Source organism: Aquarana catesbeiana, linkage group LG08 (assembly GCF_042186555.1).
Source record: "Aquarana catesbeiana isolate 2022-GZ linkage group LG08, ASM4218655v1, whole genome shotgun sequence".
Taxonomy (NCBI): domain Eukaryota; kingdom Metazoa; phylum Chordata; class Amphibia; order Anura; family Ranidae; genus Aquarana; species Aquarana catesbeiana.
Window position 1 is genome coordinate 171076198 of NC_133331.1, and position 15451 is coordinate 171091648.

The 15451-nt window shown below is 43.0% G+C and overlaps 1 protein-coding gene across 1 annotated transcript in view; it reads right to left on the bottom strand.

Moving 5' to 3' along the window:
- Nucleotides 1-15451, bottom strand: part of CDH23 (cadherin related 23) — a 1935615-nt gene that overhangs the window by 1772783 nt on the left and 147381 nt on the right. The window contains exon 2 of the mRNA XM_073596703.1: nt 6278-6352. Within this exon, the coding sequence (XP_073452804.1) occupies nt 6278-6347 (70 nt within the window). The 5' untranslated portion in view covers nt 6348-6352. The remainder of the gene's footprint in view (nt 1-6277; nt 6353-15451) is intronic.

The following is a 15451-nucleotide window of genomic DNA, read 5'->3' on the forward strand; positions in this document are numbered from 1 at the left end:
TCCACATCATGGAGCTGGTGAATGTTGGAGACCTTGCGCTCCTCCAGCGTTCGTTTGAGGATGCTCAACAGGGTTTAGGTCTGGAGACATGCTTGGCCAATCCATCACCTTTACCCCCAGCTTCTTTAGCAAGGCAGTGGTCGTCTTGGAGGTGTGTTTGGGGTCGTTATGTTGGAATAATGCCCTGCGGCCCAGTCTTCGAAGGGAGGGGATCATACTCTGCTTCAGTATGTCACAGTACATGTTGGCATTCATGGTTCCCTTAATGAACTGTAGCTCCCCAGTGCCGGCAGCACTCATGCAGCCCCAGACTATGACACTCCCACCACCATGCTTGACTGTAGGCAAGACACACTTGTCTTTGTACTCTTCACCTGGTTGCTGCCACACACGCTTGACACTATCTGAACCAAATAAGTTTACCTTGGTCTCATTAGACCAGAGGACATGGTTCCAGTAATCCATGTCCTTAGTCTGCTTGTCTTCGGCAAACTGTTTGTTCATCTCATCTTTAGAAGAGACTTCCTTCTGGGACGACAGCCATGCAGACCAATTTGATGTAGTGTGCGGTGTATGGTCTGAGCACTGATAGGCTGACCCCCCACCTCTTCAAACTCTGCAGCAATGCTGGCAGCACTCATACGTCTATTTCCCAAAGACAACCTCTGGATATGACGCTGAGCACATGCATTCAACTTCTTTGGTCGACCATGGCGAGGCCTGCTCCCCATTCACACCTGAGACCTTGCAACACTAACGAGTCACATGACCCCGGGCAGGGAAAATGGCTAATTGGGTCCAATTTGGACATTTTCACTTAGGGGTGTACTCACTTTTGTTGCCAGCGGTTTAGACATAAATGGCTGTGTGTTGAGTTATTTTGAGGGGACAGCAAATTTACACTGTTATACAAGCTGTACACTCACTACTTTACATTGTAGCAAAGTGTCATTTCATCATTGTTGTCACATGAAAAGATATAATAAAATATTTACAAAAATGTGAGGAGTGTGCTCACTTGTGAGATACTGTAAATCTAACAATATTACAACATCAGGAATACAGCGGCCCTTTTGCCCAAATTCTTTTTTTAGTGACTTCCAAGGACATATTCAAGGACATCTGGAGTTCGTGGATAGTTTCTGGTCATAGGATAAACCTTGGCAGATGATCCAAAGAAGTGAATATAGGACTGGGGGTCCTTCTATCGGGTGAGCTGCCATTCATACAAGGTGCCCTGGACGATTTCCTATTTGGGTTTTCACACTCCTGATTCTGCAATATAACATTTATATTTACCTAGCATATCGACTTCTGTTTCTATGGGGTCCATGCATCTGGTGAGTTTTCTTTAGTAAGGGTGATAGTGAATACACTTTAAATATGAAATGAAGAAGTCTCACTTTTAGCACTGCAATTTGTATAATAATCAACATACAGTACATGGAACTAAACAAAAATCAGAACAACCTTAACAAATGATAACATTTTGACTGGCTTCACACCTATATGTTGCAGTGATAATGCATGGTAGTGCACCATGCGTGCATTAGTGTATTGCCAATAATTTTTAATGGCACTGCAACACATTTATGCAGCACATTCCTGACACATCTGCATTGCAGCACACAACAACACATGGTAACGCACTAGGTTGTGTTGTGGTGTGCTGCATTGAGAAAAAAGCATACATATATTTTTTGGTCTGTTACCCATTGGTTAGTAGCCCATGCAAATGCATCACATCAGATTGGAAAGGTCTAAACAGGTCTTTAAAGTGTATTTCCACTTTTGCAGCCTTATTGGGAAAACGCTTCCTTTGTATTTGTTACATGGTCCCATTAACACAGCAGTACTTAAAAAAAAAATGCTAGGTACCCTTTTTAACCACTTCAGGACCAGCCACCTCAATTTTACTGCAGCAGGTTGGCTCAGCTGGGAAAATCAATGTTACCTTGCATCGCATTTCCTTTTGGCCACTAGGGGCGCGCACAGCTCCGGAGGTGCATGTACGTGCCTGCAGCGTGTGCCCGGAGCCGATGCGAGTGCCCAGTGGGTGCGATGACCGCAAGGCACCCGCAATCGCTCGTGACAGAACAAGAACAAGGATCTGTGTGTGTAAACACACAAATCCCGCTTCTTTCAGGGGAGTAGAGACAGATCGTGTATTCATACTAAGTATGAACACCGATCTCTCTCTCCTCCTAGACAGTCCCATCCCCTGCACAGTTAGAACACAGTGAGTGAACACAGTTAACCCCTTGATCGCCCCCTAGTGTTAACCCCTTCCCTACCAGTGACATTTACACAGTAATCAGTGCATTTTTATAACTCTGATTGCTGTATAATTGTCAATGGTCCCACAAATGTGTCAAAAGTGTCCAATTTGTCCGCCGCAATATCGCAGTCCCCATAAAAATCACAGATCGCCGCCATTACTAGTAAAAAAAATAATAATAATAAAAATGCCATGAACCTATCCCCTATTTTGCAGACGCTATAACTTTTGCACAAACCAATCAATATATGCGTATTGCTTTTTTTTTACCAAAAATATGTAGAAGAATACATATCGGCCTAAACTGAGGAAAAAATTATTTTTTTGGAAAAAAAATGTGGGATAATTATTATAACAAAATCTAAAAGATATTGTGTTTTTTCAAAATTGTCGCATTTCTTTTGTTTGAAGCGCAAAAAATAAAAAACGCAGAGGTGATCAAATACCACCAAAAGAAATCTCTATTTGTGGGGAAAAAAGGACGTCAATTTTGTTTGGGTACAGCATCGCAAGACTGCGCAATTGTCAGTTAAAGGAACGCAGTGACATATCGAAAAAAAGTGGCCTGGACATTGAGCAGCCAAATCTTCCGGGGCCGAAGTGGTTTAAAGCGAATCTTCACCCTCAAAACAAACTTCCATTCTCCACTCCGCAACACATATGTAGCGGGCCCCCCGCAATTTCTGCAGTCTGAGACTTACATTAACACAGATAAGCTGACAGAGAAAAGTTCAGTGTCTGCAGCTATAAGGAGTTTCTTCCCCCTCCTCCCTTTTTCAGAGATCTCAAGTCTCCCGCAACCCACGGGAGTCTCCCGCATTTGATGGCGGGCTCACGGACACCCGCAAGTGCGGCACGATCTCCCGGCTGTCAGCCGCAGCAGCCCGAGCCGCCCCCTCCTCCCAGCCAGGGAAGGCAGTGGCAGGGCCGATTCTAGGCAGATGCGGCAGGGTGCTTTTCACCCGGGCGCCTGCAAAGGTGGGGGCGCCAAAGTGCCAGAGTTCTCTCCTCCCTCCTCTTCTGTGTCCGTTCGAACACAGCCTGGCAGTGCAATGAAAGTGGCTAGCTGAAGACACCAAATCTTATCTTTTCTTCAAAAGGACTGACACTACTAGTACCATGCAGATCTGCACACACATATACAGGGCTCTGTGTATGCAGTGGGTGTGTGGGACAGTTTATCTAAGAAGTTAAGCTATTACCTGTTGACTTGTACTGAGTGTTTAAAGTTGGGCCTGTGGTGTCAGGGGACAGGAGAGGGAGGCCTGCCACAAAGGGAGTCATTTCTCTGCTCTCCTCCTACCTGGACTCACAGAGCCAACCTGAGTAAACGTAACCAATCCAATTTAAAGTGTTATATTGTGCTTTATTTACCATTTAAGTGTGCCTCTGCTCTTGGGGACATTCTCAGGTTTGGAATTCCCTGAAAGCAGCTTGAATATAGGATTGAGAGCTATATTGCTCTTAAATCTCAGTTATTGCTCTCTAGTGGATTACTTGAATATATATTGTTACTGTCTGTTATTCTTCCACAGAAATATTGCAGTAAAGACAATTTCTGTGTTTTATCATAACGTGTGTGTTTCTCATTGGTTATTGCACTTACACTATTGCCAAGTGTGCCAGAGGGGGCTAAGGCTGTTATTAGGGTTGAGAGGCAGAGTAACGGACTTAATAAACAAAGCAGCCCCTACGGGAGTATTGCTACATATACATTGCTTTTTTTTTGTTTATTTACCTTTTGCGCATCACTCGCCTATGTGACTGATGTGCACTGTGCTCCCTTTGCCTCCTGGAATATGCATGTCGCATATCCCAGGAGGCATAGTTTTTCATTTAAAAAAGGAGTGGGCCTAGCAGCATGCGAGGGGGTGGCTGAGTCCACAAGAGCCAACAGCCTCCCGATTACGTCACACAAGAACATGGTTGCAGGGGATCCAAGCGTCCCAATTGTTGCAACGCCGCACTGATTTCCAAAAGTAGTTCCTGCACTACTTTTGGTGACTTCGGGGGCGATTTCAATAGACATCTGTGCATGAACCTGAACGGATGTCTTTCAAGTCGCCCCCCCGAAGTCAGACTGAAATGCGGCTTTGAAATTGTGCAAGTTCAGATGAACTTGCACAATTTCAAAGCAGTGTTCGGTGTGAACGAGGGCTTTTTACTTGCTTAAAAATCTATACATGCTCTCCCTGATTTGCAATGTTTAGGAGGGGTCTGTAGAATAATGTTTAACTTAATTAACCCTGTCTGTACTGTGTTCACAGTTCTTCATCAACTGTAAACTAGGTTTGAACATACATAAACAGTCCCATACCACCCAACTTTGTGACATGGGAATGAGGGACACCTAGCAAAAGTATGTAGGCATAGGACACGCCCCCTGACACGTCCCCTTAGAGGAGAAATAACCAAAAATAAAAGATTAGCTAAACCCACAAGTGCTTTTTTTACCTCTACTATTCCTTTTATTGGCTTTTGAAATGTACAAATGCAGCAATTTAGAAATTGGATGAAAGGTTTAGCGCTGGAAAACAGTTTTTTGATGGATAAAAGGTACATTTTATATGCAACTATATAGATCAGACCAAAATGAGGGACAAATGAGGAAGAAAGAGGGACAGAGGGACATTGCTTCAAGTCAGGGACAGTCCCTCAAAATCAGGGACAGTTGGGAGCTATGCAGTCCTATCAAAAAGTTTGAAACCGCCCTCCTGCATTGTATGGTAATGAGGGGTAGCTAGAGTCTGTGTGGGGACAGCAACGCTGTTAAACTGTCCAGAAATTCTTAGAATCAGCCATGACACCTTTTTCTGTAGAAATACCTAAAAAGCTAAGAATTTTTGTTAGGTGTTTGTATGGCTTGAATTGCCAAAGTAACAGAGTCTTTTTCAGGTTTCAATACACAGGTAGATCTGGTCAATTTTTTTTCTGCTACAGGTGACCCGATCTGGAACAGTTACCTATAGGTAAGCCTATAACAAGGCTTACCTATAGGTAGTGTAAATATCTCCTAAACGTGTCTACATTACATGCAGCCAGTGGCATAACTGGCGCATGTGCTCTGGAGGAACGGCCAAGCGCAAGCCCGGAAGCAAGATGGGTTAAAATGGAAGCGGCTGCAGCACTGACATTGCGGCACTGGAACAGCTTTGTTTTAGGGTAAGTTACACATTATGTGCTAGTACATTATGCCTTTGCCTTGAGGAAGAAAAAAAAAAAACTTCCAGCGATATACAACTGCTTTAAAGTGATTGTAAAGTCTCATTTTTTGTTTCTATTAAAATAACAAACATGTTATATTCACCTGATCTGTGTAGTTTTGCACAGAGCAGCCTGGATCCTCCTCTTCTCAAGTCCCTGGCTGGAGCTCCTGTTGAGTGCCCCCTCAGCAAGCAGCTTGCTATGGGGGAACCCGAGCTGAGCTGCAGCTCCGTGTGTCCATTCAAACACGGAACTGTGGCCCAGCCCCACCCCTTCTCTCTTCTGATTGGATAACTGAGTTTGATTGACAGCACTGGGAGCCAATGGTGCCGCTGCTGTGTCTTAGTCAATCAGGAGTGAGAGTCCTGGACGGCCGAGGGACATCGCTGGATAGAGATGGGGCTCAAGTAAGTATTAGGGGGCTGCTGCACACAGAAGGTTTTTTATCTTAATGCATAGAATGCATTAAGATAAAAAACTTTCTGCCTTTAGCCATAAAAATAACTGTGAACAAAGGCTTGACCATAGAATTTATGGCTTCAAATGATCCTGAAAATGAGCAATTGACACAACAAGAAAAGGTTGATTTGGTTGAATCCCATTTTCTATCATTATAGGTCATAATTTTTCAAGGAAAACTTTTGCTCCCAAATTGAAATGTTTAATGCAATCAATTTCTGGAACATTCTTTTTATTGAAACAATGAACAGCATAAGTAACAAGACTACAAGAACTCTCCATTTTACAAAGTATTAATAAAAAAAGACACTTCAAGTAACATTTTCCATCACTTACCAACTGAGAAGGAAGGAACCAGAAGATATAAGGACAGCAGAAAGTCTTGAAAGAAGGTGTATCTCTTCATAATTCCTGAAAAAGGCAAATGTCCTAATTTATTTTTATACATTTTATTATCATTTTTTTCTATTTGCTATTTTTTTTTTATTGGTTGAACTAGAAAGACTTGTGTCTTTTTTCAACCTATGTAATGATATGTAACAAATTCATTTAAGGCCCTTGTAATAAATGCCATATTCCTTACAGAATGTATACATTAAATCAACAAAGTGTCTTTGTATTATATATAAATAGCAAATATCATAAATTTAACCTCCATTGCTGATCTGTGCAAGATTTAGTGCTGTCATCTTGACTAAGTCTGTGCTAACAAGTCTGGAACAAACATGCATCAGTTTCCCAAATGCTAATCCTGGGTCAGTAGGTCACCAGGTTGCAAAGCCAGAAACAGAATGATAGTCCCAGAGTCTGTACCCTTTGTAAAGAAATCAGCAATACTAGCCCACCATTTAAAGGCTAACTCTGGGCAAATAAAAAAAAAAAAGTCCCTTTCAGTGGGACTGTGCCCACACCGCAAGGGTTAATTGTCCATTTATGTCTACCAGGATATTAAAAGCAGATATACTTACTCAATCCTCTGCTCCTCCCCACAACTAGACTGGTCTTTACAGCATCTGCACCCCTATGCTCCACCAGTCTAGGATCATCATCAAGGCTAGAGTAGGGTCCAAAGCCCTGCACTGGACATGAGGATACCGAGTAAAAGTTCGTCGGCAGATCAAGAGGGCACACTGCCAGCTGAGGGAGCAGAGGATCAGGTAAGTAAACCTGTTTCTCCTCTCCCCTAGACAAAACAAGCTATTAACCTATGCAGTGCTGACAGAGCTCCACTGCAAGAGATCATTTTTTAGTTGCTTAAAAGTTGAGCTGCAAGTATTTCTATATTCATAGGTTTGCTTTCAGTAGAACAAAATTGCAACTAAAAGGGCAACACATGTGTTCTCACATTCTATTAAGAAATAAATTGTTATATGATTTCAATATTTATGTCAATGCTTTAAAAACTCAAATATTTAAACTGATACTTAACGTAAATTTGTGCTTTGCCCATGCAGGACAAGGCAGCCAGTTCACTTTAATGCCCCTTTTCGTAGCAGCACCTAATTAATTTCCTGATTCCCCTGTTGCTCTGTTCAGCCACCGAGCACAAAGAAATACAGCCTTTGTTGGTTAAGATATGGATCACTCTAGTGTAAGCTAATACGGGGTTGAGAACCCCCCAACATACAGCACTATTTTTGGAAAACCATTTTATTTTCTTCCATCTCAGCAGTAGAATGGAATTGTAAGCAAGCGAGTGAACAATGACTATGTGCTGCTTGACTGGAGGGCATTAAAGCAAACCTGTTGCCTTCCCTTGCAAGTGACAAATCACAGAATAAAATTTGCGCTTGTAGTTGTTTTGGAAAGAATATTCATTAAAATTGAGGGGGCAGAACATTCTTTTTTACATCTTTTATCACTAAAACACACACAAAATAAAATAATTCTTAAAAACAGTTGTACCAAAGGAAAGCCCTGCTCATTCGCCTTGAAACATCACTTTATTAATGACAAAGTGAAGCCCAAATCAATAGGCCAGTAGCTGAACTGTGAAAACGCACAACCACAAGTTCAAATGGTTAAAGCCCATTTGCAGCAAATGCTTTTTACATTTTTCTTGAGTGAAAAAGAATTAGGATTTCTGTTGAGCTTTTTATTGTGCTCCATGTCCTAGCTAAGGAGAACTCCTCTGTCTATTGGACAAGTGTGGGACAATAAAACACAAAAAAGAAAACACTTAGGCTGGGTTCACACTAGAACACAGAGCAGCTCACAGCAGGGGGTCCAATGTGTCTCCATTCACCGCTTCAAGTCCGAATTTTTGGCTGAATTCGGACCTGAAACGGACCAAAATACACGCAGGACAAGACACACAGGAGCCGCTCCAGGGATGTATGAACTGGCTCCATAGAGAGCCAGTCATAATCGCCTGCTATGCGAATCGGATGCGGGGAAACCCACATCCAATTCTCAATAGTGTATACCCAGCCTCATGCATTTACAATAGAGCACAAAAGGGTCAGTATCTATTTAAGGTTTTATTGCTGACTGCACTGCCGTTTGAGAACTTTTCCTTCACTTCCTGTCCCGACAGTGATGCATACAGCATTAAGAAACTGAGCTTTTAACCTGATTGGGGTTCTAATTCTTCATCACTATCAAAAACTTATGCCCCGTACACACGATCAGAAATTCTGCGAGCAAAAGTCAGATGTGAGCTTTTGGTCAGAAATTCCGACCGTGTATATGCTCCATCGTACTTCTGCTGGCGGAATTCCAGCCAGCAAAAGATTGAGAGCAGGTTCTCTATTCCGTTCGTCTGTATGCAATTTCGATGCACAAAAAACGACGCATGCTCGGAAACAATTCAATGCATGCTCCAAAGCACTGAACTTAATTTTCTTGGCTCGTTGTAGTGTTGTATGTCACCACGTTCTTGGCGGTCGAAAGTTCAGAGAACTTTTGTGTGACCGTGTGTATGCAAGGCAAGCTTGAGCAGAATTCTGTCGGAAAAACCATCCAAGTTTTTTCCGACGGAAATTCCGATCATGTGTACAGGGCATAAAAGAAAAAAATTGGCTGGAGTTAGGCTTTGGAAACACTTATAACTCACACAGGACAAACTGCTCTGTTACTGGTTTTAATGCAGTATATAAATATTATACTAACACTGTGGTTTTTTAAGTTGCCTAAAAGCAGAAGTACCAATTATTCAATCAATTCAAATAATATAATAGAACTTATTCTAAAGCACCTCGTTTATAAGAATGTATTTTATTCTATTTACTTGCATCATTTCCATATATTAAGAGTACAGATTGCAGCTTTGGGCTGGCAAGGCAACCTAAAGAAAATAATGAATATCACATACAGTACTTAAAAATGTTTTTGACATTCTTGAGAGGAGAAAAATAACAAGTAGGCTGACCAGTTTATAACAGATATAGGTTATAAGAAGGGAATGCCCTAAATTGCTCTAATATGGTAAAGAGTGTAGACTAGCAAAATAAGAGATAAATTAAATCTAATAAACTCATACTGAGAAATACTTTGATGTAACAGGTAACATAACTCCTCTGTAGCACATTACCTCACCTAGAGATATCCACAACAGATGGCCTGCTAACTGTAATTTAACCCATCTTACATTTACATCAACATATCCATTCTACCCCACCCATCTCCGTTGCCTTATCTACAACATGTAATGATAATCTCATTAAAGCATCTGTCTCACAAACTCACGACAGGGTGTGATCAAGTCAGGGCCGTCTTTACTATTGATTGGGCCCTGGGCAAAAAAAATTCTTGGGCCCCCCCCATGCAAATTGTCTCTCCACCCCAACATTTGAAAAAACAAAACAAACACATAAACTTATGTATTGCATTGTATTCTACTTGTACTGTCTGCCCTCATGTTGTAAAGCGCTGCACAAACTGTTGGCGCTATAAATCCTGTATAATAATAATAATGATGGGGGGAAGAGATAGAGAAGTCCAGGATGATGGGTGGGGGGGATATATGGGAGTCCAGGATGATTGGGGGGGGAGAGATGGGGGAGTTCAAGATAATGGGGGAAGGGGGGAGATAGGAGTCCAGGATGACACACGGGGATTGGGGGTGTGTACTTTGAGGTGTTTGTATCATACAGGGCACAGAAAAAAATCAGCACAAGGGGCAGTACTTGCATATCCTCCTCCCTCCCGCAAAGTAACTATCTATTGGTCACCTCTGCACATCACTTTGCTTACCTCTGCTTCCTCATCCACAGCTCACTTCTGTATTCCCTGTCTATCTCTGCCCCCCCCCATACACAGCTCACCTCTGTACCCCTCTATCCACAGCTCACCTCTGTACCCCTCTATCCACAGCTCACTTCTGTATCCCCTGTCTATCTCTGTCCCCCCCCATACACAGCTCACCTCTGTACCCCTCTATCCACAGCTCACCTCTGTACCCCTCTATCCACAGCTCACTTCTGTATCCCCTGTCTACCTCTGCCCCCCCCCCCATCCACAGCTCACTTCTGTATCCCCCATCCACCTCTGTACCCCCCCCCCCCATGTCCACCTCTATATCTTTCCGTCCACCTTTGTACCCCACATCCACCTCTGTGTTCAGCTCTGTACCCCCATCCACGTTCACTTCTATATCTTTCCGTCCACCTCTGTACCCCCCCCATGTCCACCTTTGTACCCCCTATCCACCTCTGTAGTACCCCCCATCCATGTTCACCTCTGTACCCCCCCACCGCCTCTGTTCACCTCCGTACCCCCATGTCCACCTCTGTACCCCCCATGTCCACCTCTGTACCCCTTCCACCTCTGTACCCCCCATGTCCACCTCTGTACCCCCCATGTCCACCTCTGTATCCCCCATGTCCACCTCTGTACCTACCATGTCTTCTCACTTCTGTATCCCCCATGTCCATCTCTGTACCTCCCCCCATGTCCACCTCTGTACCCCCCCCCCCCCCCATGTCCATCTCTGTACCCCCCCCCATGTCCATCTCTGTACCAGCAATTCTCTGCAGTCTGAACAAATGAATCCTCTTCCCCTTCTCTTCACCTTGTTCTTTCTTACCTGATCACACGGCGGTGCAATAAACACAGTCCCAGCCTATCAGACCCAGCACACAGCCAGAAAACTTCACTCGGCTGTGTGCTACACAGGTCTGCCAGGCGGGGGTGGGGGCGGGAGGAACACAGAGCGCCGCTCTCGCTCTGTCATTGACTAGGGTCCGCAGCTCCTGACAGAGGGAGAAGCGGGACGAGCGGGCTCAAACACATGAAGCCCGCAGCTGTCCCGCTCTCCTGTATAATGAATGTAGCCGCTTGGGAGGGCAGGGGGGATCGGCTCCCCCCGCTACTCCGCAAAAACTGCGGGCAGCGCAGGGCTTAAGTGGCAGCTGCTTTGGGCCCCACAGCAATGACAGGGCCCAGGGCAGCTGCCCCTTTTGCCCTGCGTTAAAGACGGCCCTGGATCAAGTGAAGTATTGCATGCACATCTTTTTCAGGTCCAAGTCAGAAGCACCTACTGTGTACTAAGTGTTGCACAACGGAGACATACAACCCTGGTGTCAGCACCCAGTTGATTTAGGTAATTATGCATGTCTATTTAGTAGTGGTCCAAAGTCTCTCAAGCACCAATATACAGTATAAAGACCAAGCCAAACACATTTTTTTTAATTTTTTTATGTTTCATACAAAGGATGCTACATGGACAGGAGGCAATAGGATGTCTCTAGTAGAGTGGGGAGGAATTAGAATATCTAAAAAAGAAAACAAGCAGGCAGCTGGAGTTAATAGAATCAAAAATACACAATTTATTGAATGAAGCACAATTACATATTAAAAACTTTTATGCAGTCTGGGATGGGTCATGAATGAAGCAGCAAACAGCATACATCAATGCAGGAAGCGGTCTATCATACAGCAGCAATGTGGTGTGCAGTGCTGGAGTAAACCAAAAAGGTGGGCAGACCAGCAGCAACCACAAGCAGGGACAGCCAGCTGTCAAAACTAAAGTGTGATATTGGATATGGGTGGGCCACAATGTGTTTTGAGTGCCCCTTCCCCTTTTGCAAAGCTTGACAAAGACTATCAAAAGCACTCCGTGTGCATGTGAACCAGACTGTCTCTTTTAATAAACAATACATGTTGTAGATTTATACATACACATTTTTCAATACATGTATATTTGTTCTGGCTGAACTGACAGAAGCCTACACAGAACCTGCAAAACTTGCCAATGCGTAATTCTGTACATGAAAAAATATAGGGTTTCCCAAGAGCAATACAATCTCATTACTTCCTTGTGACCGTAACTGATTTAGGTTTGAGGTTTGCTCCACTATGGAACATTTCTGAGATATAAATTTGTGAGGACTGACCTGCTGACTATGCCCATGTCCACTTTTACTACTTTTTTTCATCTAAAGGGGAACCAGTAGAAATGTGTTTATAAAACAGGTGAAAGCATCATTCAGATTCTTAACTTAATTACAGTCTCCCAGTAAGTAGAATATATGCTAAAATAAAATGATTCCCTGCTGGCATACAAACGTATATTGACACATTACTCCATTAAAAAAAACTTTCTAGGTGAAATATACCATTAACTAGACAACATGGGAAATGAACAAAGAAAAAACAAAAACGGTTCATAAGAATTTCAAGTAAGGATGCTACTCTTACTATTTTATATGTAGCACCCTCCTAGGTTGGTGCTAGGATTAGATAGATAGATTTAGTGTTGGCTCACTGTATTTAATAGGTAAATTTAGTTGCCTCACTGTACTCGGTCTGGCTGTAATTGTTAGGTAAATTTATTTTGCTCACTGTAATCAGGACAGCTACATTCTACTAGTTAGGTCTGCTTAGTATGCTCAGCTGCTGCCAGCCTGATAGCTGCTTCTGTCTCCAGAGAGCGTGAGAAGCTTCTGGATCATAGGTGTGGAGTTATGCAGATGGCAGAATGAATATTGATACAATCCTGTACAATCCCAGAGAGGCAGGCTCTGAAAGCATGCTGGAAGACTGTATATATTCTGTGAGCACAATGGAGTCAGTTTTTTTTCCTGGAGATGATTAGTCCAGCCTGGAGGGAAAGCTGCCCTTCCAGACAATGCTGCTATATGTTTGCGATCGTGAGGCCTCAGGTTGGCGACCTGAGGGCCTGGAATGCTGAGACCAAGGGATAGCTGACTGAGGATACTGTCTGCTGAAGATCTGGTATCGTATCACTGGAGGGTGTCACTTTGGAAGTTGGAAGGAGGCAACCAGCTATTCCTGGGCCTTGTGAGTACTGGGAGATCTTAGAGACCTTTGAGCTGCTGCCACCCCACCCCCTAGTATAGAGGTTCAACTGTGGGTCTAGTTAAAGGGGAGACCAGCTGGTGTTCTGAATAGATTAGTCAATCTATTACTCTATAGAGGGACTCTGCTCTTGTGGCTTCAAGGAAGGACTTTGCAGTTACCGTAACTACTGTCGTATTTTTTTTTGGATCGCTTTTATAGAGACACCCAGGGTCTTTACATCTGACCGGAGCCATAGAGTTGTTTAGCTGAGGCCATCTTTCCTCAGCTAATCTCAATAGACAGCAGCCGCAACCGCCAGGTTGGTTCCCAGGGCAACCGATCATCCAGGTAAGAGCCCAAGAACCACTTGAAAGCGGCAGTGGGTGAACCATCCCACTGTTTCTAAAAGTGATCTAGCAGCTTATCAGTCATTTAGATCATTTTCAGTGGTTAGAGAATCACTGGCTGAAAGAAACAAAACCGGGGTTATGGCATATTGCTGCAGTCATAATCCCGGTATTCCCCCTCAAACCGACGACAACTTTTAAATATGGCCCGGTTTGGGAAGTGGCAAACTGATGTAACCACCTAATTTTTCTGTTATAAGTGCAGTCAGTGTGTTCAGGTGGTGTCCTACCTCAGTATATACAAATATCGACCTGGAACTTAAGTAAGGCACATCCCACAAAATAAGCAGAATAGGCAGTTTAAAAAAAAAAGTTGTGGGTATCCCTCGGTATCTATGGATCTGAGTTTGTCTTCTTTTTCCTAACACCTGTAATTTTAGGATTCTTTCTTTATGCAGGGTTCAGTTGCCTTCCATACATACACACACTTAAAGTGGTTGTAAACCCTTACACATAGTGAAGTGACTGGCCTCAGGTAATACTTAGAGTTTAAAGCGGACCTTCAGTCATTTTTTCATCTTTCCATCTATTAAATCTTCTGCCCTTGTTGTTTTAACTTCGGATAGTAAAACATTTTTTTTTCTGCCAGTAAATACCTTATACAGCCCACTTCCTGTTTCTTATCTGGTAAAAAGCCTAGGCTTATGACATCATGCACAGCTCTCTCTCTCAGTCTCGTGAGAGTTTGCCAGGAAGGTAGGGGAAATGAGTAAAAAGAGTGCCAATGAGAGCTGCAGGGCTGCAGAGCTGGAGGTGTGCCTCTGTGTATCTGTGTAAATCCAAGAAGTGAACAGGCAGCAGTTTCAGCTGCCCACAGTTAAAATGGTTGCAGCCAGACTTAGTGGAGGGAGATTTCTGCAACATTTTTGGCAAGTAAAGAATCATAGTGTATATAAAATAATATGCAAAGTGGTTGGAGGGAAGCTTCAGAATGGCAAAGATGTTTTTATTACAAATTATATGAGCAGACTGCAGTTCCTCTTTAAGCAAATTCCCCTTTATTAGTTGTACCAGTTTATCTGCAGCTATCCCTTCTCTACAGCCGTGAAAGTGCAGATACGGCTTGTTGGAGTATACAGCTTGTTGAAGCTTTCAGAAAGCAGGGGGCGGATAGCTGAAGTTACACTCTGCAGAGCTCAGGTAGAGCTGATTGAAGGAAAGGGACACACTCCCCTTCATAGAGCTCACAGGTATAGAGCTGAGGCTGTCAAGCACAGACTATATGCTGTAGGTCCCTATGCTTTGTTATATGCTTTGTTCATATTTCATGCCAGAGGTTTGCAACCACTCTAATGGAAAGTTAGTCTATACCTTTCCTGATGTCTGGGTTCTGTAGCCCTCTGCCCTATATCAGGTGTCTTCATAAATATATATTTGAAGATCCAAAGTGTGCTTTTTATAGCACAAGTGATTAAATAAAGCACTCAATTTATTGACGTTCTTAGATTTCTGTTGGATGAACCCTAATATATGCTGTAGGTGGAGAACACAGAAGAAGACAGTTAATTGAATTGGTCATATGATCTCTTATAAACTACTACAATCACCAGCTACTTCAAGCTTTATGTCATAGAATAGTACAAAGAGTAATAATGTGCAGTAACCCATAGCAGCAATCAGAAACGAGGTAGAGTTTAAAGTCAGAGCAGACATTTGATCTAGATGCAGAGTAATACACTCTCAGCAACAATGCAAAGTTAAACCTAAAATGTACAAAAACATTGCCACAGCAATCTAGGAATTCATTTTTATTATTTTATGTTTGGATATTCAGATCTATGCATCCTTATCGCACTTTGAATAAAACTGCCATTTATCAGAAGCCTGTAAATTCACACGTAGAGCTGACAGGGAAAGTAAT